The 26,929-nt window shown below is 43.6% G+C and overlaps 1 protein-coding gene across 4 annotated transcripts in view; it reads left to right on the top strand.

The window, feature by feature from the left end:
- LOC121536607 (dachshund homolog 1) overlaps positions 1-26,929 on the top strand; it is a 260,659-nt gene that overhangs the window by 194,967 nt on the left and 38,763 nt on the right. The window contains exons 4-7 of one of the 4 annotated variants that reach the window (XM_041844008.1): positions 11,313-11,485; positions 11,626-11,718; positions 12,040-12,175; positions 12,699-12,839. In XM_041844008.1, the coding sequence (XP_041699942.1) occupies positions 11,313-11,485; positions 11,626-11,718; positions 12,040-12,175; positions 12,699-12,839 (543 nt within the window). Of the gene's footprint in view, positions 1-11,312; positions 11,486-11,625; positions 11,719-12,039; positions 12,242-12,698; positions 12,840-26,929 lie in introns of all 4 variants that reach the window. The other 3 variants (XM_041844007.2, XM_041844010.2, XM_041844009.1) reach the window with 3 other exon arrangements.

Below are 26,929 nucleotides of genomic sequence, written 5' to 3'. Positions count from 1 at the left end.
AGTTTATGCAAAGAGTCAATATTTGCAGTGTTGACCCTTCTTTTTCAAGACCTCTGCAATCCGCCAAGGCATGCTGTCAATTAACTTCTGGGCCACATCCTGACTGATGGCAGCCCATTCTTGCATAATCAATGCTTGGAGTTTGTCAGCCTTTGTGGGTTTTTGTTTGTCCACCCGCTTCTTGAGGATTGACCACAAGTTCTCAATGGGATTAAGGTCTGGGGAGTTTCCTGGCCATGGACCCAACATTTTGATGTTTTGTTCCCCGAGCCACTTAGTTATCACTTTTGCCTTATGGCAAGGTGCTCCATCATGCTGGAAAAGGCATTGTTTGTCACCAAACTGTTCTTGGATGGTTGGGAGAAGTTGCTCTCTGAGGATGTGTTGGTACCATTCTCTATTCATGGTTGTGATCTTAGGCAACATTGTGAGTGAGCCCACTCCCTTGGCTGAGAAGCAACCCCACACATGAATGGTCTCAGTGTGAGAATGTGATTTGAAGGAGTCAGGCGCAGGAGGGTAAATCACTGAATTAAGAGTTTATTCCGTAGGACACAGTTAGGCTGGATAGCGTCAACAAAATACAGGCACACGGGGAACAATATCCCCGGAAATACAAGGTACGGGTAGCTCAACCGAGCTCAACTCACAAGTAACAATCACCCACTAGGACAAGGGGGGCAGAGGGAACTCTTATACGTGTACTAATGAGGGGATATGAACCAGGTATGTGTAATTGACAAGACAAGACAAATGGAATGATGAGATATGGAGCGGCAGTGGCCGATGACGACGAACGCCGAAGCCTGCCCGAACAAGGAGGGGAGGCAGCTTCGGAGGAAGTCGTGACAGTACCCCGCCTCTTGACGCGCAGCTCCAGCAGCACGCCGACCCCGGCCTCGGGTACGGCCTGGAGTACGCGGAGCAGGGCGAGCCGGATGGCGACGGTGGAAATCCCGCAACAGGGAGGGATCGAGGTTATTCCTCGCCGTGACAACACAGCACCGTTCCTCCTGACCGTACGAGGGGTTAATACAGTAATCGGGGGGGAAGTAATAACCTATATGTGACCTTGTTGATTCTCCTCAGGACTTGAAATGGCCCCACAAACTGCGGGCTCAGCTTCCGGCAGGGCAGGCAGAGGGGCAGATTCCGGGTCGAGAGCCAGACCCGATCACCCGGTATGAAGACCGGGACCTCACTGTGGTGGCGGTCAGTGTTGGCCTTCTGATGACGCACGGCGTGTTGGAGGTGGACGTGGGCAGCGTCCCACGTCTCCTCCGTGCACCGAAACCAGTCATCCACCGCAGGAGCCTCGGTCTGGCTCTGGTGCCATGGTGCCAGAACTGATTGGTAACCTAGAACACACTGGAAAGGTGTTAGGTTAGTGGAGGAGTGCCGGAGAGAGTTCTGGGCATATTCGGCCCATGGCAAGAACACCGACCACTCCCCCGGCCAGTCCTGGCAGTAGGACCGCATGAACCTACCCAAATCCTGATTTACCACCTGCCCATTAGACTCGGGGTGGAACCCAGAGGTCAGGCTGACCGAGACCCCCAGACGTTCCATGAATGCCTTCCAGACCTTGGATGTGAACTGGGGACCTCGGTCAGACACTATGTCCTCTGGTACCCCGTAGTGCTGTAAGACGTGTGTAAACAGGGCCTCCGCAGTTTACAAGGCCGTGGGGAGACCGGGCCGATGGAAGGAGGCGGCAGGCCTTGACAAAGCGATCCACAACGACCAGGTGTGGTGTTACCTTGGGAGAGGGGAAGATCAGTCAGGAAATCAACACTTAGATGAGACCATGGTCGTTGTGGAATTGGTAAAGGTTGTAACTTACCCGCTGGGAGGTGCCTAGGTGCCTTACTCTAGGCGCACACCGAGCAGGAGGCCAAGTTAGGCCACCAGTACTTTCCGGTCAGGCAGCGCACTGTACGACCGATACCTTGGTGACCAGAGGAGGGTGACGTGTGTGCCCAGTAGATCAGATGATCACGGATAAGAGCAGGCATGTACCGCAGCCCAGCTGGACACTGAGGTGGAGATGGATCTGTGCGTAATGCCTGCTCTATATCCGCGTCCATCGCCCATACTACCGGCGCCACAATGCAGGAAGCCGGGAGTATGTGGGTGTTGTCTTTGGGCCTCTCCTCTGTGTCATACAGCCGTGACAATGCGTATGCTTTCATGTTCTTCGTACCCGGGATGTATGACAGTGTAAAATCGAACCGGGTGAAGAATAGGGCCCACCTGGCCTGGCGAGGATTCAGCCTCCTCGCTGGCTGGAGTACTCCAGGTTACGGTGGTCCGTACAGACGAGGAAAGGGTGTTTCGCCCCTTTGAGCCAATGCCTCCACATAATCAAAGCTCGGACAACAGCCAACAGCTCCCGATCACCAACGTCGTAGTTCTGCTGGGCTGAGCTTCTTAGAGAAGAAGGCACAGGGGCGGAGCTTGGGTGGCGTGCCCGAGTGTTGAGATAGGACAGCGCCTATCCCTACCTCGGATGCATCCACCTCCACTACGAACGGTAGTGATGGATCGGGGTGGACCAGTACCGGGGCTGAGGTGAACAGACCCCTCAGATTCCTGAAGGCCACGTCAGCCTCAGCAGACCAGCGGAGCCGGGACGGCCCACCCTTCAACAGAGATGTAATGGGTGCTGCGACCTTGCCAAAGCCCCGGATAAACCTCCGATTGTAGTTGGCAAAGCCCAGAAAGCGCTGCACCTCCTTAACCGTGGTGAGGGTCGGCCAATTACGCACGGCTGAAACGCGATCCCCCTCCATCTCCACCCCTGAGGTGGTAATGTGGTATCGGAGGAAGAAGACCGACTGCTGGAAAAACATACACTTCTCTGCCTTGGCATGAAGGTCATTCTCCAACAGTCAGGCCAGCTCTTTGCGAACCAGGGACACATGCTCGGCGCGAGTAGCGGAATACACCAGAATGTCATCGATGTAGACCACTACAGCGCGACCAAGCATGTCCCGAAACACCTCTTTCACAAAGGACTAAAGACGGATGGAGCATTCATCAAACTGTAGGGCATCACCAGGTATTCATAATGCCCGTGGTTGTGCTGAATGCTGTCTTCCACTCATCCCCCTCCCGAACACGCACCAGGGTGTACGCACTCCTGAGATCTAATTTGGTGAAGAAGCGCATTGACTCGATTACTGACGGAATGAGGGGGAGAGGATAACTAAACCTGATCGTCTCCTTGTTCAGTGGTCGATAATCAATGCAAGGGCGCAGACCGCCGTCTTTCTTCTTCACAAAGAAGAAACTCGAGGAGGGGGTGAAGTGGAGGGACCTACAGTGGGGGAAAAAGTATTTAGTCGGCCACCAATTGTGCAAGTTCTCCCACTTAAAAAGATGAGAGAGGCCTGTAATTTTCATCATAGGTACACGTCAACTATGACAGACAAAATGAGAAAAACAATTCCAGAAAATCACATTGTAGGATTTTTAATGAATTTATTTGCAAATTATGGTGGAAAATAAGTATTTGGTCAATAACAAAAGTTTCTCAATACTTTGTTATATACCCTTTGTTGGCAATGACACAGGTCAAACGTTTTCTGTAAGTCTTCACAAGGTTTTCACACACTGTTGCTGGTATTTTGGCCCATTCATCCATGCAGATCTCCTCTAGAGCAGTGATGTTTTGGGGCTGTCGCTGGGCAACACAGACTTTCAACTCCCTCCAAAGATTTTCTATGGGGTTGAGATCTGGAGACTGGCTAGGCCACTCCAGGACTTTGAAATGCTTCTTCCGAAGCCACTCCTTCGTTGCCCGGGCGGTGTGTTTGGGATCATTGTCATGCTGAAAGACCCAGCCACATTTAATCTTCAATGCCCTTGCTGATGGAAGGAGGTTTTCACTCAAAATCTCACGATACATGGCCCCATTCATTCTTTCCTTTACACGGATCAGTCATTTACATTTACATTTCAGTCGTCCTGGTCCCTTTGCAGAAAAACAGCCCCAAAGCATGATGTTTCCACCCCCATGCTTCACAGTAGGTATGGTGTTCTTTGGATGCAACTCAGCATTATTTGTCCTCCAAACACGACGAGTTGAGTTTTTACCAAAAAGTTATATTTTGGTTTCATCTGACCATATGACATTCTCCCAATCCTCTTCTGGATCATCCAAATGCACTCTAGCAAACTTCAGATGGGCCTGGACATGTCCTGGCTTAAGCAGGGGGACACGTCTGGCACTGCAGGATTTGAGTCCCTGGCGGCGTAGTGTGTTACTGATGTTAGGCTTTGTTACTTTGGTCCCAGCTCTCTGCAGGTCATTCACTAGGTCCCCCCGTGTGGTTCTGGGATTTTTGCTCACCGTTCTTGTGATCATTTTGACCCCACGGGGTGAGATCTTGTGTGGAGCCCCAGATCGAGGGAGATTATCAGTGGTCTTGTATGTCTTCCATTTCCTAATAATTGCTCCCACAGTTGATTTCTTCAAACCAAGCTGCTTACCTATTGCAGATTCAGTCTTCCCAGCCTGGTGCAGGTCTACAACTTTGTTTCTGGTGTCCTTTGACAGCTCTTTGGTCTTCGCCATAGTGGAGTTTGGAGTGTGACTGTTTGAGGTTGTGGACAGGTGTATTTTATACTGATAACAAGTTCAAACAGGTGCCATTAATACAGGTAACGAGTGGAGGACAGAGGAGCCTCTTAAAGAAGAAGTTACAGGTCTGTGAGAGCCAGAAATCTTGCTTGTTTGTAGGTGACCAAATACTTATTTTCCACCATAATTTGCAAATAAATTCATTAAAAATCCTATAATGTGATTTTCTGGAATTTTTTTCTCTCAATTTGTCTGTCATAGTTGACATGTACCTATGATGAAAATTACAGGCCTCTCTCATCTTTTTAAGTGGGAGAACCTGCACAATTGGTGGCTGACTAAATACTTTTTTTCCCAACTGTATATACCCCTGGCGCAGGGACTCGGTGACATATGTTTCCATACCCGCCGTTTCAGCCTGCGACAGGGGGTACACATTACTCCTGGGAGGTACAGCGTCTACCCAGAGGTTTATCGCGCAATCCCCCGCCCGATGAAGTGGTATCTTGGTAGCCTGCGTCTTTGAAAATGCGTGCGCCAAATCGAGGTATTCGGGGGGAATGCGCACGGTGGAGGTACTGTCTGGACTTTCCACCGTGGTTGCACCAATGGAAACACCTAGACACCTACCCTGACACTCTCGCGATCACCCCGTGAGAACCCTCTGCGGTGGGGTTGTGGAGTGCTAACCAAGGGATACCTAATACCACACAGAAAGCAAGGGACTCAATAAAAAAAAAAGTGATCTGCTCACAATGACTCTCCTGGGTAATCATGGTGACTGGTGCAGTAACTTCCTGAACAAACCCGGACCCTAATGGTCGACTATCAAGTGCTCTGATGGGGAGTGGAATGGATAGGGGAACCAATGAAATACCTAGACGGCGTGAGAATGCCCTGTCCATAAAGTTCCCAGCTGCGCCTGAATCGACTAGCGCCTTACACTGGGGAACTACCATGTGATCGTGAAAGTTGATGGGTAGGGTACAGTGCAAAGCAGAGGGCTCTGAACGAGTGTGGATGTTCGATACCTGGGGTGATGCGAGAGTGCCCTGCCTGTCGCCTCCAGACCCAAAAGAGCATTGACTACTCTGTGTGGTGTACTGTTGCTGTCGTCCTCTGCTCTCTCGGATGGTTGCTCCACCCAGCTCCATCAGCTCGGGATCCGAGTAGGCCGGGGTGGGAACGAGCAGACCCCTTCCAGGATGTCCTCTGGCTGCCAGCAGGTTGTTAAAATGGATGGCCATGTCCACCAGTTGCGTGAAAGACAACATGGTGTCCCGGCAAGCTAGCTCCTGTCGGACGTCCTCCCGCAGATGGCACCGGAAATGGTCGATAAGGGCCCGCTAGTTCCACCCGGACCCAGCTGCCAGAGTCAAAAACTACAAAGCGAAGTCCTGCGTGGTCCCCGTCCCCTGCCTCAGGTGGACCAGCCGCTCGCCCGCCTCTTGACCCTCGGGCGGGTGATCGAAGACCGCCCGAAAGAGGCGAGCAAACTCCCCGTAGTTCTCCAATGCGGCTCCTCCTTCGTTCCACACCGCGCTGGCCCACTCCAGGGCTTTCCCCGAGATGCAGGAGACGAGGGCGGACACCTTCTCCTGCTCCGATTGGGCCGGCCTGATGCTGGAGAAATAGAGCTCCAGTTGGAGGAGGAATCCTTGGCAGAGCGCCGCTGTCCCGTCGAACTCCCGCTGTCGGGATATCTGGATCCCTCCGGGTGCTGGGGTATGGGTGGCTGGATCCGGTTGGCCAGCTGGTCTCGACAGATCGGTTCCTCTCCTCTCCAGGCGTTGGACGACCTGAAGAACCCGATCCATCGCTTCCCCCAAGCTGGCCAACGACTCCAGGCATGCGCTCCTCTCCCGCTGACTCCATAGTGTCGGGTGGGTGATTCTGTGAGAATGTGATTTGAAGGAGTCAAGCGCAGGAGGGTAAATCACTGAATAAAGAGTTTATTCCGTAGGACACAGTTACGCTGGATAGCGTCAACAAAATACAGGCACACAGGGAATAATATCCCCGGAAATACAAGGTACGGGTAGCTCAACCGAGTTACACTCAACTCACAAGTAACAATGACCCACAAGGAGAAGGGGGGCAGAGGGAACACTTATACATGTACTACTGAGGGGATATGAACCAGGTGTGTGTAATTGACAAGACAAGACAAATGGAATGATGAGATATGGAGCGGCAGTGGCTAGTAGGCCGGTGATGACGAATGCCGAAGGCTGCCCGAACAAGGAGGGGAGGCAGCTTCAGAGGAAGTCGTGACACTCAGGATGCTTTACTGTTGGCATGACACAGGACTGATGGTAGCGCTCACCTTGTCTTCTCCGGACAAGCTTTCTTCCGGATGCCCCAAACAATTGGAAAGGGGATTCATCAGAGAAAATGACTTTACCCCAGTCCTCAGCAGTCCAATGCCTGTACCTTTTGCAGAATATTAGTCTGTCCCTGATGTTTTTCCTGGAGAGAAGTGGCTTCCTCGCTGCCCTTATTGACACCAGCCCATCCTCCAAAAGTATTTGCCTCACTGTGCGTGCAGATGCACTCACACCTGCCTGCTGCCATTCCTGAGCAAGCTCTGCACTGGTGGTGCCCCGATCCCGCAGCTGAATCAACTTTAGGAGATGGTCCTGGCACTTGCTGGACTTTCTTGGGTGCCCTGAAGCCTTCTTCACAACAATTGAACCTCTCTCCTTGAAGTTCTTGATGATCCGATAAATGGTTGATTTAGGTGCAATCTTACTAGCAGCAATATCCTTGCCTGTGAAGCCCTTTTTGTGCAAAGCAATGATGATGGCACGTGTTTCCTTGCAGGTAACCATGGTTAACAGAGGAAGAACAATGATTTCAAGCACCACCCTCCTTTTAAAGCTTCCAGTCTGTTATTCTAACTCAATCAGCATGACAGAGTTATCTCCAGCCTTGTCCTCATCAACACTCTCACCTGTATTAACGAGAGAATCACTGACATGATGTCAGCTGGTCCTTTTGTGGCAGGGCTGAAATGCAGTGGAAATGTTTTTTGGGGAAGTAAGTTCATTTTCATGGCAAAGAGGGACTTTGCAATTAATTGCAATTCATCTGATCACTCTTCATAACATTCTGGAGTATATGCAAATTGCCATCATAACAACTGAGGCAGCAGACTTGTGAAAATTAATATTTGTGTCATTCTCAAAACTTTTGACCATGACTGTACACACTACCGTTCAAAAGTTTGGGGTCACTTAGAAATGTCCTTGTTTTCCATGAAAACATACACAAAATGAGTTTGAAAAGGAAATATAGCAAAATGAATAGGAAATGTAGTCATTGACAAGGTTAGAAATACTGATGTTTAATTGAAATAATAATTGTGTGCTTCAAACTTTGCTTTCGTCAAAGAATCCTCCATTTAGCACAATTATAGCCTTGTAGACCTTTGGCATTCTAGTTGTCAATTTGTTGAGGTAATCTGAAGAGATTTGACCCCATGCTTCCTGAAGCACCTCCCACAAGTTGGATTGGCTTGATGGGCACTTCTTACGTACCATACAGTCAAGCTGCTCCCACAACAGCTCAATAGGGTTGAGATCCGGTGACGGTGCTGGCCACTCCATTATAGACAGAATACAAGCTGACTGCTTCTTCCCTAAATAGTTATTGCATAGTTTGGAGCTGTGCTTTGGGTCATTGTCCTGTTGTAGGAGGAAATTGGCTCCAATCAAGCACCGTCCACAGGGTATGGCATGGCGTTGCAAAATGGAGTGATAGCCTTCCTTCGTCAAGATCCCTTTTACCCTGTACAAATCTCCCACTTTACCAGCACCAAAGCACCCCCAGACCATCACATTGCCTCCACCATACTTGACAGATGGCATCAAGCACTCCTCCAGCATCTTTTCATTTGGTCTGTGTCTCACAAATGTTCTTCTTTGTGTTCCGAACACCTCAAACTTCAATTTGTCTGTCCATAACACTTTTTTCCGATCTTCCTCTGTCAAGTGTCTGTGTTCTTTTGCCCACAATAATCTTTTCTTTTTATTGGCCAGTCTGAGATATGGCTTTTTCTTTGCAAATCTGCCTAGAAGGTCAGCATCCCGGAGTCGCCTCTTCACTGTTGATGTTGAGACTGGTGTTTTGCGGGTACTATTTAATGAAGCTGCCAGTTGAGGACCTGTGAGGTTTCTCAAACTAGACACTCTAATGTATTTGCCCTCTTGCTCAGATGTGCACCGAGGCCTCCCACTCCTCTTTATATTTTGGTTAGAGCCAGTTTGCGCTGTTCTATGAAAGGAGTAGTAAACAGTGTTGTACGAGATCTTCAGTTTCTTGGCAATTTCTTGCAAGGAATAGCCTTAATTTCTCAGAACAAGAATAGACTGACGAGTTTCAGAAGAAAGTTATTTGTTTCTGGCCATTTTGATCCTGTAATCGAACCCACAATTGCTGATGCTCCAGATACTCAATTAGTCTGAAGAAGGTCAGTTTTATTGCTTCTTTATTCAGCACAACAGTTTTCAGATGTGGTTACATAATTGCAAAAGGGTTTTCTAATCATCAATTAGCCTTTTAAAATGATAAACTTGGATTATCAAACACAATGTGCCATTAGAACACAGTACTGACGGTTGCTGATAATGGGCCTCTGTACGCATATGTAGATATTCCATTAAAAATGTCTACACTGTATTGCTGATCAATTTGATGTTATTTTAATGGACAAAAAAAAAACAGGAACATTTCTAAGTGACCCCAAACTTTTGAACGGTAGTATATATAAAATAATATATTTCTTTATAGAAGCTAAATTAAAGCTGGTGGTAGTGCAGAGAGGAGGGTGCTTGTGGTTTGGAACACATTCCTAACTTTGACCTTCTGTGTGTGTTCATGTTCTTTGAAAGTTAGACCTTTTCATTACACTGTACCATCTAAAGGCACAGCGGAGTGCTAGCTTACACTATTCCCCATCGTATTTTTTTACAAGGCATTCCTTACATTTCTGGCCGACTAATGTCTCCACTTTGACCAATTAGAGCACTATTGCAGAGCCGAATTGAAATAACATTTGTTAGAAATCTGATCTTGTAATGGGGTAACATGGCCAATGCAGATCACAGAACAGAGCCGAAATTAAATCAAAATGTCCTGTTGTTGTAAGAGTTAAAAGTCAGACTTGCTTGTTCAGTGGTCCAGACTATCCTAGGTCCTATACACTGTACAGTAATTAGCCTGTAGCCATTTGTCACACTGTAGTTCTGAGGATACTTGTTTTGTTATTAGCGTGTTTTAACAAGTCATTTGGGTAATGGCTTCCAATGATTGCCTTATTTTTGCAGATGTTTGTCCCAAATGGCACCCTATTCCTATAAAGAATAGGGTGCCATTTGGGATGCAGACTAAGATTATGCATTACGTGTAAGTAGTGAGCCCTATTTCCATAACCTTTTATTCAACTACAGAATAATTAATGCATCTTTTATGGCTGTGTTAACTTTTGGCTTTGAACTACTGTTATCATCATTACCATTTTATTACAGTTATGGTATCTATTATTAACATGTGTTGTTAAACATTTACGCCTCAAAATATACTGTAGGGAAGGACCGGGTTCAACTCATCCCGCAAAAATGATTAGAGTAGTGTAGTGTAGTGTCGTTTGATAATAATAATTGTATGTTGTTATTTTAGCATTCCATGGCTTGCCAGTATCAGTGATCTGTAGGTTATACCAGCATATCCACCCACCTCGGTATGAGAGAAAGAATATTTCAGCAAATCTTAATTCAATCAAATCTACAATGCAGTATTTGCAGTTTTAAGCCCTATTCGGACAGGATTTGTTTTCCTGGGGGAGGTCGGGTAATGTAATTATGTGCACGAGGACAAAACACCATATCTGTAATTTTAGTCCTGTCCGAATCTGCCATGTCAGTAATTTGTACATGGCAGGAGAGTAACAATTCCAGATAGAATAACTGATAATACTAGTCCTGTGCGAATTGACATCCCTGTGTTTAGAGAAAAAATTCTGAGTTTGACAGGTGTTGCTCGCGGTTTCAGCAAGAAAACAATAACTGATTTGATAAATTGTTGTGCATAGCCTATATATGAAGGGCCTACATGTGTCAAGTTTCACAGTGAACACTTTTGTTTATACGTTTTGTGCGAATGAATTGAACATCGGCAAATGCATCAGTAAAAAATATTGCGCCTTTTAATGCAACCCTTGCTGTTAATAGATCACAAAGCAGCATACAACTGTGCTAAATGTTTGGGCATTTACTGTATCCCAACATAAAATAATGATTATGACCACACTTCCTAAATTCAAAAATGTTGGCGACACTATACCAAAGATGGTTTGTTATGGTTTAGAAACTTGGGAACCAGGCACGAGTTCTCAGTGTAGCCATGTTATCACCTGGACTTGTTGAAATATCTTCATGCCTAGAAAGAAATAACTCTGGAATAATGGACTTCTGGTGTAATAATTACATAACCAACGTTCTCTAGTAATACTAGTCACGTGTGAATAGGGCTTTTCAGTTACATTTAGATAAAGCTTTTTCTTATGGTCAAACAAAAACCTTAACATTGTAGAAGGTTATGACTGAAACCAGCCCTTATTGGTTACCTTTATGTCAAATTAACCAATTAACCAATCAATATCATCCAATCCAGATGAACCAATCAACCATGGATTCCATTAACCAATCACCTCTCTCCCCTGTTGTAGGTTTGGAACTGCCCTTCATGATGATGCCCCACCCCCTGATCCCGTGCAGCTTGCCCCCTGCTTCTGTCACCATGGCAATGAGCCAGATGAACCACCTCAGCACCATCGCCAACATGGCCGCCGTCGCACAGCAACAGAGCCTGCCCTGCAGAATGGTCACCTCAGTCATCAAGGTAAGCTGTGTATAATAAACATAAAACTAAACTATAAAGTATTAAATTATATGACAGTGTTTCCCAATCCTGATCCTTGGGGCCCATAACTTTGATACTGCTAGGGCAAAAATAAAATATGCACCCATTTGGGTCCCCAGGACCAGGATTGGGAAACACTGTTATATTCCAACATGGCCGATGTGGCACAGCAACAGAGCCTGCCCTGCAGAATGGTCACCTCAGTAATCAAGGTAAACCGCTAGAATGGACTTCATTTACTAAACTGTATATTAAACATATTACAACATGGCTGCCGTGACACAGCAACAGAGCATGCCCTGCAGAATAGTCACAACAGTCATCGAGATAAACTGGCAGAATGGACACGCACTGTGTATAACTAACATACAGCTCTGGACATTTAAAGTTACTTATCCTGAACTTTTGACTGTGATGACAGATAGGGAAGAACTATGGAAATGTCTGTTGATTACACAGCATCTACTTTCATGGACCTCAGTTGTCGCTGGTGAGCTTTGACCTTGTCACTGATGTCCCTCTGTCATTGACAGGAGCGTGTCCCAGACAGTCCCTCCCCCGCCCCCTCCTTAGAGGACGGCAGGAGGCCCGGCAGTCACCCGTCGTCCCACCGCAGCAGCAGTGTCTCCAGCTCGCCGGCCCACACAGAGAGCTCCTCAGACAGGATACGTACGTCCCCCTATTCCCTCCCCATGCAACGAGTCAGACTGGCTAACTGCGTGTTCAGTTCCGCAAGTAAACAAACCGACCCCGCTAACCCACTAACCCAATTTTGTTGTTGTTGTTGTTGTTGTTGTTGTTGTTGTACTGAACCGATAAATCAATTGATTTTAGAGTTGGGATTTTGTAGTGCTCTTCAATCCTAGTCCTAGGTACTCACTGGGTGTGTAAGTTTTTGTTTCAGCCCAACAGCAGTAACACACCTGATTCAGCTAATCAAGTGCTAGATGATTCATTTGATGATTAATACACTTGATCAGTTGAGTCAGGTATATTAGTGCTGGGCTGGAACAAACCTTGCACACTATAGGGTCCTTACGACCAGGATTGAAAAACACTTATTCTGAGTCATCCACGTGTTCAAAATTTGCTAGCTAGCTGTTCATTTCCAAAAACAGGGCATAGACAGGTCAACTCGAACAGACAAAGACATCTTCTAGCTCACCTGTACTACTCTCTCTCTCCTCTCCAGCCATACATCAGAATGGTCTTTCTATGAACCAAATGAACCAAGCTCTGCTGGGCCTCTCCCCTAGCATTCTGCCTGGGCCTAAAGAAGGTGACCTGGCCCACGACATGAGCCACGAAGCAAAGAGGATGCACATTCACAAAGGTAAGACGTGTCCTATTGAAAAACCTATATGCACATTGACCTACAGTGCCGTCGGAAAGTATCCAGACCCCTTTACTTTTCTCACACTTAGTTACGTTATAGCTTTATTCTAAAATTGATTAAATGTTTTTGTCCCTCATCAATCTACACACAATACCCCATATTGACAAAGCAAAAATAGGTTTCTATACATTTTTGCTAATGTATTAAACATTTTTAAAAGGAAATATCACATTTACATAAGTATTCAGACCCTTAACTCAGTTCTTTGTTGAAGCACCTTTGGCAGCGATTACAGCATCGAGTCTTCTTGGGTATGACGCTACAAGCTTGGCACACCTGTATTTGGGGAGTTTCTTCCATTCTTCTCTGCAGATCCTCTCAAGCTCTGTCAGGTGGGATGGGGAGCGTTGCTGCACAGCTATTTTCAGGTCTCTCCAGAGATGTTTGATCGGGTTCAAGTCCGGGCTCTGGCTGGGCCACTCAAGGACATTCAGAGTCCCGATGCCACTCCTGCATTCTCTTGGCTGTGTGCATGGGGGCGTTGTCCTGTTGGAAGGTGAAGCTTCGCACAAGTCTGAGGTCCTGAGCGCTCTGGAGCAGGTTTTCATCAAGGATCTCTCTGTACTTTGCTCTGTTCAACTTTCCCTCAATCCTGACTAGTCTCCCAGTCCCTGCCACTGAAAAACATCTCCACAGCATGATGCTGCCACCACCATGCTTCACTGTAGGGATGGTGCCAGGTTTCCTCCAAACGTGACACTTGGCATTCAGGCCAAAGAGTTCAATTTTGGTTTCATCAGACCAGAGAATCTTGTTTCTCATGGTCTGAGAGTCTTTAGGTTCCTTTTGGCAAACTCCAATTGGGCTGTCATGCGCCTTTTACTGAGGAGTGGCTTCCACTCTACCATAAAGGCCTGATTGGTGGAGTGCTGCAGAGATGGTTGTCCTTCTGGAAGGTTCTCCCATCTCCACAGTGGAACTCTAGAGCTCTGTCAGAGTGACCATCAGGTTCTAAGTCACCTCCCCATATCTGTGCCTCGACACAATCCTGTCTCGGAGCTCTACGGACAATTCCTTCGACCTCATGGCTTGGTTTTTTGCTCTGACATGCACTGTCAACTGTGGGACCTTATATAGACAGGTGTGTGCCTTTCCAAATTATGTCCAATCATTTGAATTTACCACAAGTCGATTCCAATGAAGTTGTAGAAGCAGGATGCACCTGAGTTCAATTTCGAGTCTCATAGCAAAGGGTCTGAATACTTATGTAAATAAGGTATTTCTGTTTTTTCAGTTTAATACATTTGCAAAAACTTCTAAAAAATTGTTTTTGCTTTGTCATTATGGGGTATTGTGTGTAGATTGCTGAGGATTTTAAATTTTTTTAAATCCATTTTAGAATAAGACTGTAACGTAACAAAATGTGGAAGAAGTCAAGGGGTCTGAATACTTTCCGAAGGCACTGAATGCACATTGACAAAGGTATGTGTCCTATTTTCATACATATACAGTGCCTTCAGAAAGTATTCATACCCCTTGACTTATTCCACATGTTGTTGTGATACAGCCTGAATTCAAAATTGTTACATATATATCACCCGTCTACACGCAATACCCCATAATGACAAAGTGAAAACATGTTTTTAGACATTTTAGCAAATGTATTGTATTTAAAATGAAATACAGAAATATCTCATTTACATAAATATGCACACCCCTGAGATAATACATGTTAGAATCACCTTTGGCAGCGATTACAGCTGTGTGTATTTCTGGGTAAGTCTCTAAGAGCTTTGCACACCTGGATTGTACAATATTTGCCCATTATTCTTTTCAAAATTATTCAAGCTTTGTCAAATTGGTTGTTGATCATTGCTAGCCAACCATTTTCAAGTCTTGCCATAGATTTTCCTGCAGGTTTGTCACTCAGGAATATTCATTGTATTCTTAGTAAGCAACTCCAGTGTAGATTTGGCCTTGTGTTTTAGGTTGTTGTCCTGCTGAAAGGCAAATTAATCTCCCAGTGTCTGAGAGCAGTTTGAACCAGGTTGTCCTCGAGGATTTTGCCTGTGTTTAGCTCCATTCTGATTATTTTGTATCCTGAATAACTCCCCAGTCCTTAATGATTACATGCATACCCATAACATGATACAGCCACAACTATGCTTGAAAATATGGAGAGTGATACTCAGTAATGTGTTGAAATGGATTTGCCCCAAACATAACACTTTGTATTCAGGACAGAAAGTGAATTGCTTGGCCACATTCTTTGTAGGATTACCTCTGTCAATCAGGTTAGTATTGTGTAGTAACTACAATGTTGTTGATCCATTCTCAGTTTTCTCCTATCACAGCCATTAAACTCTGTAACTGTTTTAAAGTCACCATTGGTGTGATGCGTGTGATAGAAGGAGTCAGGCACAGGAGAGTAATACGCATCCAAAGAGTTTATTCCGTCGATAAACAGTTGCGCAAGCATGCGACAACAAAACTCAGGCACAGGGGAAATATCTACCCTGGCAACAAGGTAAGGGTAGCTCAACCGAGCTACACACAGCTCACTACAAACAATCACCCACACAGACAAGGAAGCAGAGGGAACACTTATACAATGCCTAATTGGGGATAAGGACCAGGTGTGTGTGATGAATTAGACAAGACAAATGGAGTGATGATAAATGGATCGGCAGCAGCTAGTAAGCCGGTGACGACGAACGCCGAAACCTGCCCGAACAAGGAGGGGAGGCAGCCTCGGCGGAAGTCGTGACAATTGGCCTCATGGTGAAATCCCTGAGCTGTTTCCTTCCTCTCCGGCAACTGAGTAAGGAAGGACGCCTGTATCTTTGTAGTGGCTGGGTGTATTGATACACCATCCAAAGTGTAATTAATAATTTCACCATGCTCAAAGGGATATTCAATGTCTGCTTTTTTATTACAAATCTACCAATATATGCCCTTCTTTGCGAGGCATTGGAAAACCTCCCTGCTCTTTGTGGTTGAATCTGTGTTTGAAATTCACTACTCAACTGAGGGACCTTACAGATAATTGTATGTGTGGAGTACAGAGATGAGGTAGTCATTCAAAAATCATGTTAAACAATATTATTGCACACAGAGTGAGTCCATGCAACGTATAATGTGACTTGTTAAGCACATTTTTACTCCTGAACATGTTTAGGCTTGCCATAACAAAGGGGTTGAATACTTATTGACTCAAAATATTTCAGCTTTCCATTTTTTTTATTAATTGAAAAAAAAAATGAAAAACATCATTCCACTTTGACATTATGTTGTATTGTGTGTAGGCCAGTGACAAAGAAATCTCAATGTAATCAATTTTAAATTCAGGCTGTAACACAACAACATGTGGAAAAAGTCAAGGGGTGTGAATACTTTCTGAAGGCACTGTACCTTACAACGTATCGTATTTACATTCCATATGTGTATGTATGTTCCATACGTGGTTTAGTTTGGTTATGACAACCGCAACGCAACCATGTGTTGAATATAGAAGAACGTGTATGTTAACATATGTCAATAGAATTGTAAATGATTTTAACTGATAACAAAAAAAGATTCCTTGTTGTTCACTTGTGGTTTAATTGTAACAAATACCAGAAAGAGAGCGGTAAGTCATCTTAGTAAATACTAGGTGAAAATGTACCTTTATTTATGATAAGTAGTCTACCAAATGCTTATATATGTCTCTATACTGTAGATTAATTCCACTACCATTCCCCTCTATTGAGCAATATTTTGGAATAAAAAAAATAAATAATAATAATAATAATCAAACAGGGAGCAGATAAAAGTATATAATCCTGTGACTTAAATATACAATTATGCTAATATTTTATTTAGTATTCTATGATGATTTAGAGCTGTGCTGGGGTTGGGTTTGTGTGGAGTCGGGTGGGGTGGAGCTGGGTGGTTGGTAAAGAAAACAAAACCACAGTGGAAATCATTTGGCTGTGTGTTCCCTTTTGGTTAGCGGCTAACAATTAGCCCAAAGTGGAGATCAGCTGTAGTCCTTCCGCTCACAATGGGAAGTAGTGAATAGTAATAATTAGTGTGATCATGCTCTTAATTCATAGGTCAAACTCCACGGCTGTGTGTGTGTGTGTCTATATGTTTGAGTGTGTATGTGTGCGTGTGTGTGTGTGGGCGGGGTGAGTGAGTGCATGTGTGTGTCTACATGTGTGTGTTACAGTGTGCAGAGCTGCGACCATCGGGGGACATAGTGTAATAACCGTGAATATAAACAAATATGATCTTCCGCTACCCCCATCTACACTCTCCGTACTACTCTGCTCAACACTCTCAACCAGTCTTTACATAAACAGAGACATAACACCTCAACCCCAGCCTATTAGCACCATGCTGTTCTACCATATACACATTACAGATTTGTTAACAATTCAGACCTGTGATGTCCTATGATTTGTGGTAGAGAGAGAGAGAAGGGGGGGATTGAAAACCAGACAATCCATTTTTGTGACACACCCACAAACAAACACGGCCACATTATTATTGAGATTGTAAATTCCAAAAATGTCACCGGTGTTGATTAGGATTCCGGGCTCTCCAACACAGTTGCACCAGAGGTCTCGGTTCTACAGAAAAACATTTTTATAAAATAACCCATTAATGCAGAGGAGTGCAACTAAATTAGTTACCAATTTGCTGAGCATGAATTAATGAAGAGAGCTTCTCGCGGCTCCCACAGTTGTAATTTTCATAATAACCCTGGACCTTTATTTGGCAGGTTGTTTAGTTTTTTCGTTTGAAGGTTTTCATTAGTCTAATGAGGAGTGTGCAAGGGCGAGCAGTCAGCACAATTTACATGAGGAAGCTATCATAATAAATGAGGCAATTTGAATAACACACACAGGTTTATGCGGTGAGATAAGAGAGATTGTAGTCGGTCGGCAGATCCAGCGCTGGTAACCAATACATTAGAACCCAACTAATAACCAAAGTAATCCCAATAAAAGCTTTAAGTGAATGGAATAAAATGAATGATAGATATATTGAACAGTAATGATATTATACATGATGCCTTAGATTAATAATATAAATGTGTTCCATTGTTAAAGAGCGAGGGAAGAGGAGGAAGGGAGGGAGAGGGGGAGTCTGCGATTTGCAGCTTTGTTTATGGCAAGCTTTTTAATTAGGCTTGTTCATCGGATCAGTTTGTTTAGACAAATGAGATAACATTCCAATGGTTTAATGATATCTCTCCACTTGTTTGATCTTTATGGTCTTGGTAGAGCATTAAATTAATCTCATGCATTACACTCACAGAGACAGAACAGAGGAGGGGACTGTAGGATGCAGTGTCCTGCTGCTGTCTCCATATATGAGGGTTAATAATATATGCTAGTGTCGGCTATCGAAGACAACGTACACAGTTACTGACACTGTAACGCAACCAATCATTTGTCGCTATAAAGATCTCTCATCAGAAAGTATCTGCAATCGAAGACAGATACTGCACTGACAGAAACTATCTCTCAGCTCTTTTCCACATCCTCTTTGTTGACAAAGGACAAAGACCGCTTGTTGTCATTGAAAACGCTTTATTACTTCAAATCCAGTCCATCCTCGTTCTAGCTCACAACCAGATGGTATAGTTTTTGGACATCTTTTCAACTTTTTTAACTCAATTATTGTTTGCAAGTAACGCTCGGTTGCAAATAGGATTTGATGATTTGATGATGCTTCATATAAAAATTGAAACGGCAAAAGTAGAAAGGCCAGCTATTTATCTCATATCAAGCTAATTGAATCGCTTCACAAAGGGAAGTCTGTGGTGATCACTTTCGACAAGCCCGCGTCTCGTGAAACAGCAGGTAGTTGACAAACAAGGGAGGATATAAAAGATACGGAAGCCTTTGGTTGTAAACTCATTTTAGACATCAAACATTTAACAATATTTTATTTACTGGGGGAGAAGCCTTTTTAAACACAACCCATATGCGCAAGTATAGAAGTGTCCGGTGTTGCTGTAGAAACCATGTGGCAGATAAAAAGCAAAAACACATATTTTGATTAGCCAAACATCTCGGGAGAGGTAGCTGGAGAACAACGAAATCTATGGCACCAGACGTTTAATTTTACCAGTGTAGCTGACTGTCATTGTGGCAACTCCGTGATACATTGACTTACAGTACCAGTCAAAAGTATGGACACACCTACTTATTCCAGGGTTTTTATTTATTTTTACTATTTTCTACATTGTAGAATAATAGTGAAACCATCAAAACTATGAAATAACACATATGGAATCATGTAGTAACCAAAAAAGTGTTAAACAAATCAAAAATATATGTTATATTTGAGATTCTTCAAAGTAGCCACCCTTTGCCTTGATGACAGCTTTGCACACTCTTGGCTCTCTCAACCAGCTTCTATTGCTAGTCACCTGGAATGCATTTAAATTAACAGGTGTGCCTTGTTAAAAGTTAATTTGTGGAATGTATTTCCTTCTAAATGTGTTTCAGCCAATCAGTTGTGTTGTGACAAGATAGGGTAGGTATACAGAAGAAAGCCCTATTTAGTAAAAGATAAAGTCCATATTATGTCAAGAACAGCTCAAATAAGCAAAGAGAAACGATAGTTACTTGAAGACATGAAGGTAGTCAATCCGGAACATTTCAATAACTTCTAAAGTTTCTTCGTGCAGTTGCAAAAAACATCAAGCGCTATGATGAAACTGGCTCTCATGAGGACCGCCACAGGAAAGGAAGACCTAGAGTTACCTCTGCTACAGAGGATACATTCATTAAAGTTACCATGCTCAGAAATTGCAGCCCAAATAAATCAACTGTTCAGCGGAGACTGCGTGAATCAGGCCTTCATGGTCAAATTGCTGCAAAGAAACCACTACTAAAGGACACCAATAAGAAGAAGAGACTTGCTTGGGCCAAGAAACACAAGCAATGGACATTTCACCGGTGGAAATCTGTCCTGTGGTCTGATGAGTCCAAATTTGAGATTTTTGGTTCCAACCGCCGTGTCTTTGTGAGACCCAGAGTAGGTGAAGGGATGATCTCCACATGTGTGGTTCCCACCGTGAAGCATGGAGGAGGAGGTGTGATGGTGTGGGGGTGCTTTGCTGGTGACCCTGTCAGTGATTTATTTAGAATTCAAGGCACAGTTAACCAGCATGGCTACCAAAAGCATTCTGTAGCGATACTCCTTCCCATCTGGTTTGCGCTTAGTGGGACTATCATTTGTTTTTCAACAGGACAATGACCCAACACACCTCCAGGCTGTGTAAGGGCTATTTGACCACGAAGGAGAGTGATGGAGTGCTGCATCAAATGACCTGGCCTCCACAATCACACGACCTCAACCCAATTGAGATGGTTTGGGATGAGTTGAAACGCAGAGTGAAGGAAAAGCAGCCAACAAGTGCTCAGACTTTGGAAAAGCATTCCTCATGAAGCTGGTTGAGAGAATGCCAATAGTGTGCAAAGCTGTTATCAAGGCAAAGGGTGGCTACTTTGAAGAATCTCAAATATAAAATATAAATATAAAACTTTTTTGGTTACTACATGATTCCATATGTGTTATGTCATAGTTTTGATGTCTTCACTATTATTCTACAATGTAGAAAATAGTAAAAATAAAGAAAAACCCTTGAATGAGTAGCTGTGTCCAAACTTTTGACTGGTACTGAATGTATTTGTTGATTTTTATTTCATGTAGAAATGTTATGTGTGAAAATGCGCTAGATGTTTCTATTCACTTACAGTAGTTATGTTTTGTTGGAACTGAAAATATAGTGCAATGGAACCAATGGAATACTCCCAAAAGTGCTAACCCTGCCCATCTGCCACTCCAAGCACCAATCTAACCTATGACGCGTTTGAAAGAGAACAAATACTATTAACAAATACCACCCGGGTCTGGAACTATAGTCTAGTCATGACGTCATACAACTGTAGTGGCTAGAATGACTGACAGGTCTCGTATGACACAAGGAGATGTGGAAAGCAACCAATCTGTAAAATGATTATGTAAACCATATTTTAAAAGGGGAGAGGTTTGACTGTAATGGGATATATTCTCACTTCCTGTGTAAATGTTATGTATCCGTGTTGACACACTTTGAGATGGACTGATAATGTCCCACCTCGGATAAATGGATCATCCTGGTGTATCTGATCACACAGAGACATGTAAAGTGCATCCTGATTCCATTGGATAAAATGGGGGAATAAGTATAATTTTTTAGAAACAAACAGATTTTCCACACATTTCCTACGTGGTACTAAAAAGTAGGAAAGAAACTGTAACCTACTTGTCACTGAAATTGACTAATGTGTGCTAATAGTTTCAATGAAGCATTATATATCTCCTCTCATTACCCCTTTAACCCTAGTTTACTGTAACACAACTTCTTTGAATCTTCATTCAGATCCAGGCAGAGAAGCCTTTTCATGAAACTAATACACAAACAGGAATGCATGCATGCACACACACACGCGCACACACATACGCACACATACACACACAAACACGCACACCAATTACTGTACATTTAACATTTAAACAGAACCTAAATCACACATAATTGGCATCTTTGAAACAAGCATTAGCCAAGTAGTTTGCTGTGCTAGATCAGAGCTACAGTATTGTGTTTGTGTCTAGTAGGACAGTCGGGCGGACATATTGGTGGCATTGCATGGCATTGCAATCCTACAGGGAGTATCTGATGCTGTTCTCTTCTGTTGTGTTGTGTTCTGCCAACTAGCGACATTAGCTGGCGCTAATCCAGTCTGAATATACTGAGTCTCTCTCAAAGGAAGACGAAAGAACTAAGAGGAAATAGGGAAGCCAAATGTTTAGTAAACTCTTAAAAGGCCCGGCTTAGAGAGTTAGAGGGTTAGAGAGAGAAGAGCTCCGACTCTCTCTGCGATTGCTACAAGCGTAAAAGGGGGCTCGAAAAACGAATACAAATCCATTAGCCGGTCCTGGTTTCACAGTTATAAAAAGACTTAAGGGCGCAACGTGTTAAACGTGTGGAAATCTGTTTTGATAAATATTGGGCTTATTGGGCACAACTGCTCAAATTAATGCCGCTTAATTTGCAGACGGAAGAAAGCCGTGGCATGGTATTTCCAGTTAAAGAGATTAATTTTTAAACACCTAATTGACAGGCCAGGGTTAGGCGGGATAAGCAACAGACTCTGTAAGACACGTCCGCGCAGCAGAGTCAAGGTGACTGGAATACTTAGAGAAAGCCTTTCAAAAGAGAGGGAGGAGAAAGAGAGAGGAGAAAGAGAGAGAAGAGAGAATTAGTCGTCAAGAAGTGTCCCTCCACCCCCTATTATTTCTGTCACTCTCTCTCTCTCTCTCTCTCTCTCTCTCTCTCTCTCTCTCTCTCTCTCTCTCTCTCTCTCTCTCTCTCTCTCTCTCTCTCTCTCTCTCTCTCTCTCTCTTTATTAGGAATGATTTAGTTTCCCAGTGAAAGGTTATAAAAGCCGGGTATAGCAGTGTAATTGCCGTAGAGTGAAAATGTGAAGGTTTGACTCGCAATGTCCTCAAGTCAGCTTGCTACCAGACTGCAAGGTGAAAAGAGACACTGCTCTGAATAACTCCTGCCTCCAACAGGCTGTTTCTGTGTTTTATAGGCTTTACCAAGGAAAAGCACACAAATAGCATTTGTGGCGTGGCTAGTGTGTAAATATGATGAACTGTTAGGGAAGTTGCTAACAACTAAGGCTGCTGAAAGCTAGGATGCGTCCCAAATGGCACCATTTTCTCTATAGTGCACTACTTTAGAGCAGAGTCCTATGGGTCCTGGTCAAAAGTAGTGTGCTATATAGGGAATATGGTGCCATTTGGGACTCAAATGCTGGTGTTTACCTTGGCTGAGTCTGTTGTGGTTGGCATGTTGGTAATGTAGCATCGCCTAATTACTATTTACATGTAAACATGAAATGAGACAAACAACCTCACAGAATGGCTATTTAGAAAAGGTGAGGAAAAATACAGTAATTCATATTCAGGGTCAACCTTATCTGACTCTAACAGTTGTAGAAGCGCTATGTGTTGTTATTTTGAATCGCAAATTTCCAGAATTGGACATAATCCTACTAATTGTTTTCTGCTTCTGTCCAAGGGCACGCAGGTAAAATATGGTCCGGCTATATTGTGATATGCATAATAGCAGATGCTCTGATATGTAAAGTGGGGGGGCGAGAACCAAGTGCCTGGTTATGCTTTTTTCATCGTTCTGTTTTATTGAAAATAACCCAACCATTACCCTAACCACTGTGATGGCTAATGTGCTTCGGCCTAATCCAATACGATGAGTGCTTTGATATTCAATCACTCATATTCAATCCAATGTATTTATAAAGCCCTTTTTTACATCAGCAGTTGTCTCAAAGTACAATGCCTTACTCCAGTGCATCCCTCTCACGCCTCATTAAGGCAGTTGTTCATTCCCCCAGCGAACGGTAACATGAAACAGAGGTCTGCTGCTGTGTGTTCCTCTGATGGACAGGCAGATTTCACCTTGGCCAGTGAATGATAATGCATTATTAAATTTGCCTCCGCCGCTCTCCTAGAAACACTAGGAGCTGACCACAGCATATTTATCTCCCCATCTGAGCCTCACATTGGCGCGCATCATGGCAGCCGGAGCGCATTCTGTCACTTTTGAGGCATTTTAAAGATTAAAAAGAAACCCTCTACCTCTTTTTTTTTACGTTCCTTAAACGCATCACCCTCCACCCCCCTCTCTTCTTTTTCTTCTGTGAAATGCGATTAGCGGATGGAAGAGGGTGTCACGCAATGGAACATCCCCTGACCTGAAGCAATAGTCCCATCTCTGCACCATCAGCACTCCCTGTCTTTCTTCCGTCACACAGTGGGCTTGGGAAAATTGGATTGATCCTCTATCTAATTATTTTTTTGCACTAATTCATTTCGACAGGCATACGTACTGACAAGTTGTTTGATCATAAAGCATTATTGTCTGCAAGTCACATTCTTAGGGGGAAAGTCAGGTAGTGAGCATGTTTGAAGCCCCCCGTACAACACCAAGGACACTAGGTTAGATAAAGAAGACTGATGCAGAGCAGAACAACACAGTGGATTGGGCTATAGTAAGGAAGTCAGGGAGATGAAGAAAGTCACTTACAGGGGAGATAGCTGAGTTTTAATGATACTCTATGTGAAGCGAAAACCCATCAATATCTGTAAAGTGTTTAGGTCGAAATCGTTGAGGTTGCGTTTCTCAACCAACCACAAGAAACAACCAAAAGTAGTATAAGGCATATAAAAACAACCTTACCTTGTATCAAACATTACTTAGAGCATATGAGTCCTATTGAAACCACCTTACTTCATACCATTTTGGTATTAGGCAAACATACCTCTGCATTACTACTCATAACCACTAAAATACACTTTGTTTCGTTCCCCTTTGATGTTTTTCAGGATTTGGTATACTGTACTGTATTTCAGCTTCCCCTGACATCATCTCAGGGCGATGTCAAACACATTCAGGCCCATGTCTGATCAGCTGTTGAATTATCTAAGTGATAGTACCTCTGCTGCATTCCATCAGTCATACTGTAGGGAAGAACAGGACATTTAGGGCAAAGCTCTGACTTTAGTAGGTAGTGCCTTACATAGCTCAAACTGTCATGTAAATCTATTGGAAGCACAGTTTGAACAAACTTTTGAACGTGTTTGTCTTCCAACTTCCGGCCCTTTGACACACAAGGAAAACCATAGTTAAATATTAATTACATTCGTCAAAACTATTAAATAAAGTGCACAGAATTGGAAAGATACACTACATAGCCAAAAGTATGTGGACACCTGCTCGTCGACCATCTCATTACAAAATCATGGGCATTAATATAGGGTTGGTCCCCCTTTGCTGCTATAACAGCCTCCACTCTTCTGGGAAGGCTTTCCACTAGATGTTCCATTTAAGAATGTTGGAGGCCACTGTGTTCTTGGGGACCTTCAATGCTGCAGACATTTTATTTTTTACCCTTCCCCAGATCTGTGCCTCGACACAATCCTGTCTCGGAGCTCTACGGATAATTCCTTTGACCTCATGGCTTGGTTTTTGCTCTGACATGCACTGTCAACTGTGGGACCTTATATAGAAAGGTGTGTGCCTTTCCAATCATGTCCAATCAAATGAATTTACCACTTGTGGACTCCAATGAAGTTGTAGAAGCATCTCAAGGATGATCAATGGAAACAGGATGCACCTGAGCTCAATTTTGAGTCTCATAGCAAAGGGTCTGAATACTTATGCAAATAAGGTATTTCTGTTTCTTATTTGTAATACATTTTCCAAACACCTGTTTTTGCTTTCTCATTATGGGGTATTTTTACATTTACATTTTAGTCATTTAGCAGACGCTCTTATCCAGAGCGACTTACAGTTAGAGAGTGCATTTTTCATACTGGCCCCCCCGTGGGAATCAAACCCACAACCCTGGCATTGCAAGCGCCATGCTCTACCAACTGAGCTACATGGGGCCCTGTATTGTGTGTAGATTGTTGAGGAAAAAAATGATTTTATCAATTTTAGAATAAGTCTGTAACGTAACAAAATGTGGAAAAAGTCAAGGGGTCAGAATACTTTACGAATGCACCGTACAGCGCTGTTTGTCAGACCAAGAGAAATCCCGGAAATCGGTCTTCTCACAAAAACGTCTGTAGCATCCAAACAGTTTGACACCTCTATGGAAAAATGATGGTGTTCACCGTTTTGCTCTTCGATCCCCACAAGCCCCATGGGACTCATCTGAAGGTAACCCAGTACCGGTTGAAAAAATGAATGGAAGTAGTTTTGTGCCAAAAAAAAGGGGTTAAATATGTGTCCAAAAACAACAATATTGCCTGAGCTTTCTTATATCTCCAAGATATAGGACCGACACTTCAAAACCTTATTCCTTATGATTTATTTTTTGAATATCTGTTTTGTCATTTATGAATGTGTTATTCTATGGGCTATAGTAGCAAAGGCCAAATTAAATGTCTTATCAAATATTTCTGGGGGATACCTACATGGGTCCTACAATTCTAAATCAAGTATCTAAATGATCTATGGTATGTACTCCTGAGTGGCGCAGTGGTCTAAGGCTAGAGATCCTGGTTCGAATCCAGGCTCTGTCGCAGCCGGCCGCGACCGGGAGACTCATGGGCGGCGCACATCAAATACAGAGAGCAATTAATCCAATGCAATGAATCTTGTATTGTCAATCCGTTCACATAACCCTCTTTTGACTACTGTAAAGATAAGCCGAAAAGGTGTTTTTGAAGGTGTGCTCTGCAGACCTGGTTTCAACTTCAAATACTATTCGCAGTATTTCAACTACTTTTACCATTTGCTTTAGCCTGCCTGTCGTTTTGCAAAAACGTTTTTGGTGCCATTGCGCCAGCCCAGCTCAATCAAGCCCAGCTTAAGTATTTGAAAATATTTCAAATAGTATTTGAACCCAGGTCTGGTGATCTGGCCTTCCAGAAACAAAAGTCCTGCACGCTTTTCTGCAGTCATGGCAGCCAGTTAGTGAAGCCTTTAATCCTTGACTGAGTGACAATGATGTAGTCCTCTGCATTTACTACATAGAGGAGAGAATAGAGAAAATGTTGACTTTGAACAAATGAACACTGACTTGTATGCAATAGATATGGCAGTTGACAGTGTGACTGAGAAACAAATGATGGAACACAAACACCAACACTTTTAGAGAATTGCCACTGGCCATTTAGAGAGTTGTTTGCACTGTATTTTTACTGTAATTTGTACTGCAAATGTCAGAGAGCTGTAGTCAATTGTAAATGCTATAACAATATAAGCAATGGTTATTTGATAGTGCATTTTGTTTTATGGAATGTGCTGTTAGTAGCCAATGCTATTTCAACATATAACTTACAGTATAGTATGTGTTAGTAACTCAACAGACACCAACATATGTCATTATATTAACATGCATATAGACAATATCATATAGGTTATTATTAATCCGGTTAGGCGGTTGATGTGTGTGTTTCTGAAGAGAGATCTCAGGATCAGTGTATCATATCTGTTCTGAGAAGAA

Source organism: Coregonus clupeaformis, chromosome 23 (genome assembly GCF_020615455.1).
Source record: "Coregonus clupeaformis isolate EN_2021a chromosome 23, ASM2061545v1, whole genome shotgun sequence".
Classification (NCBI taxonomy): Eukaryota; Metazoa; Chordata; class Actinopteri; order Salmoniformes; family Salmonidae; genus Coregonus; species Coregonus clupeaformis.
The sequence above is the reverse complement of the archived record's forward strand: the minus strand, read 5'-3'. Positions and strand labels throughout refer to the sequence as shown.